The 3,308-nt window shown below is 40.0% G+C and overlaps 1 protein-coding gene across 1 annotated transcript; it reads left to right on the forward strand.

The window, feature by feature from the left end:
• Positions 1-3: 3 nt before the first annotated feature.
• On the forward strand, positions 4-606 carry LOC128276750 (fibrinogen-like protein A; the record flags this gene model as incomplete). The annotated part of the gene is made up of 1 exon (XM_053015210.1): positions 4-606. A coding segment is annotated over one exon (603 nt), but the record flags the coding sequence as incomplete, so codon positions are not given.
• Positions 607-3,308: the final 2,702 nt, after the last annotated feature.

Consider the following 3,308-nt stretch of genomic DNA (forward strand, 5'->3'; position numbering starts at 1 on the left):
AATGCACAGTCCGGGGCATATATGATCCAGGCGAACGATGAAAGCAACAAATTTCTGGCTCGCTGTCAGCAGGATATGATCGGTATAGGCATCTGGTTGGTGATACAGCGCCGATTCGACGGATCGCTGGACTTTTATCGCAACTGGACCGAGTATCGGGATGGTTTTGGTGACATTGAGGATGAGTTCTGGATCGGACTGGAACGAATACATCAGCTGACATCGGGGCGACCCCATGAACTGATGGTTGAGCTGAGAGACTTTAAGGGGAATTATAAATTTGCACTCTTCGATGCATTCGAGATCGGCAGTGAAGCCGAACAATACAATCTGAAAACCCTTGGAGCGTACCGCGGAACTGCAGGCGATTCCTTGTCATATAACAAGAATATGAAATTCTCAACGTACGATCGTGATAATGACGATTATGGTCCCCTAAATTGTGTTGCATTTCATGAAGGTGCCTGGTGGTACAACGTCTGCTCGAACTCCAATTTGAACGGGCCATACAAGAACATAGTAGATCATAGATCGATGTTCTGGTACTACTTCAGCGGTTCCAATGAAGGACTGAGCTTTTCAAGAATGATGATCCGACCAAAATAAACTCTACTGTATATTCGCTCAGGATCAGCTGTGCGTTATCCATTCACTACTAGTGTCCTTCCCTAGGTAGTGTCCTTCACTAGGCAGGAAAACCTCCAACAGGTCAACGTACGTCTCGAAGACTCGAAATAATCATCTTATAGTATGAAAATGCACGATTAAACGTGGCCAAAAAGGAGAAAACCTTAAGCGCCAAACGTCAAATCAAAATAGCTTCTGCTACAGTCCGTAACGTACGCTTTGCCTGGTCTGGAAATCTTAACCCGAGCAGCGACTACTTCCATCACTTTCTTTTTCTACAAATATAAATAATCTATATCTTCTTCTGTATATATAAAAATGAGTGTTATTCTGTCTGTACCGCATTTTCTCCAAAACTACTGAACCAATCCGCTTGAAATTTTGCACAGCGTAGTTTGGTGGTGCTAGTTTTGACCGATCGGATACGACACTGAACGAATACGTCACCTGGAAGCCCGATAGTCTGAAAAGTAGGAGTAACGGGAAGCGAAAAAGGAAGGATCGGATACGTTGCCAAGAAGTTCTCTGAAACGCCTCCCAATCGAGAAATAAGGATGAAATAAGGCGCAGCGACGCGCGCCGGGAACTGCTAGTAACATTATAAAAGTAAGAAAACCTTATGAAATTTCGCACAGGATACAATGGATAAAACAACAATGGATAGAGCAAATACAATGGATAGAACAACATTGTATTTGCTGTAATAACACTACCAACTTTCATCGCATTATAATGATTAGCAATGATTTACTTAAAGCCTTGGCATCAATAATACTTAATTTTACTTACTTTGCTTTTGTATCTTTGTTTCCTGTTCGTGTAAGAAATCTATGAATCTGCACTTGTTGTGGAGAACGGCAGGATTTTTTTCTGATTGCGGTTTTGTCCATAAAATTGTGACAATAGTTCAAATAATAGTACGTCCTAATTCACTCTTTTATTCATTCCCAAAACTGTTCAATTCACAATATTTCTGAAGATTATAATTAACAAAATCGTACTAAAATTAGGTTGACTGTTGATGATAGGTCCAAAAAGGTCGAGAACGAGCCGATAAGATGAATAAAATTTCATTGCGACAATAGCAATTCATTGAATTCATTTTCATCGGTTCATTTTAATCGGTTCAGTCAATTCGAGAGAGTTCACCCAATTCGAGAGAGTTCATTTCCAATTCATATAGTCTCAGCCTTGACAACTAGATGGCGCTAAAGTCGGTTGTGCTATAGCCATCTGTACGTCGGACGTTTGGGCCAAATTAAGAATGTTGTCCGCAAGAGGGCGCTAGCGAGAGGCGGAGAAAAGGCCCAAAAGCGGGGAGTCTACTAGGGGTGTGCATTGAGAATCGGAATGTTAAAAAGATGGCTGTACCTGCCGATTGGGACTTCCCAGTTTTGCTGTTCATTCATCATTACCTTGTTTTGACATCAGGTAAATGAGTCCAGGTCGAAAAAAAATATATTTCGGTTTGCAACCCATCATTTAAAGGGTTAAACTATGTCAACTTTTGTGCCTGAAAATGACGTTTTGCGGGGATTATTATTTTTCTGCTCCTCTTGAAGAAAGCTGCTTCGGAATCGCACCAAATGCTTGTCGGGACTGGTGTTTGGAAGATCGCAGTGCTTTAAGTGGTTTAAAAAACTTCAAAATGGCGATTTTGACTTAACAAAAAAATGCGTCAAAGGACTCCAAAAACGGACTTTCTGATGGAACCAGAAAGGTGTGGTGTTTCACAAGCTCCTAAAACCTGATGGAAACGTTAATTCCGATCCCTACTGACACCAAATGGTCAATTTGAACCATGCATTGATCGAAAAATGACCAAAATGCAATACTAGTGGGTTTCGATGGGGGCGCCTGGTGGCCCGTGGAATCAAGCACTAGGCGCCCAAAAAACAAAACTGTTTCAGGATACTATCAAATCACTTGGATGGGAGTTGCTATCCCTCCCCGCGGTATTCACCAGACTTGGCTCTTTCCGAATATCATTCTTTTTCATCGATGGGACACGTATTGGCTTAGCAGCCCTTCGTTTTTCTACGAGGAAGTCGAAATAGGATGACTAATTAATTTACTTAAAAAGTCGAAGAATTCTTTCGTCTGGGAATCCATGATTTAGCAGAGAGATAGGACAAATGTATAGCTAGCGGTGGCACATACTTTGAATAAAAAAGAAAATCGCATTAAAATTTTATAAACATTTTTGTGTGATTCCGGCATTCCGATTCTCAATGCACACCCCTAGTAAAATCAGGCCAAATTTCACATATTTCTCCTCATGGCTGAGTGAAATATTTCAGATTCTGTTGAGTTAGGACTTTGTGTGGAAAAAATACATGCCTTTTGAGTGTAAAAAAGGATTTAAAATTATCTACTTAATTAAATACTCATGATCAGGTTAAGAAGCTTTTGTCTGTATCTAAGAAAATTGGATTTTATCAGGCTGAGAAATAGTATTACTGTCAACTAATACTGTTAATCTCGTTAAAGAGGACGAATTAACACTTCAACAGATAAAACAATGAAAACCTTGCTTAAATAAATCACACTTCCACGATCACAATCCGGATTTAGGAAAAATGATTTATTCGGATTGTATTTCTTTTAGGAGAATCGAAAAAAAACATTCTGGCCGTAAATTTCAAATTCCTGGCCGTGTAAAACAAAAACAACAGACCCCA

This window comes from Anopheles cruzii, unplaced genomic scaffold (assembly GCF_943734635.1).
Source record: "Anopheles cruzii unplaced genomic scaffold, idAnoCruzAS_RS32_06 scaffold02349_ctg1, whole genome shotgun sequence".
Lineage (NCBI taxonomy): Eukaryota > Metazoa > Arthropoda > Insecta > Diptera > Culicidae > Anopheles > Anopheles cruzii.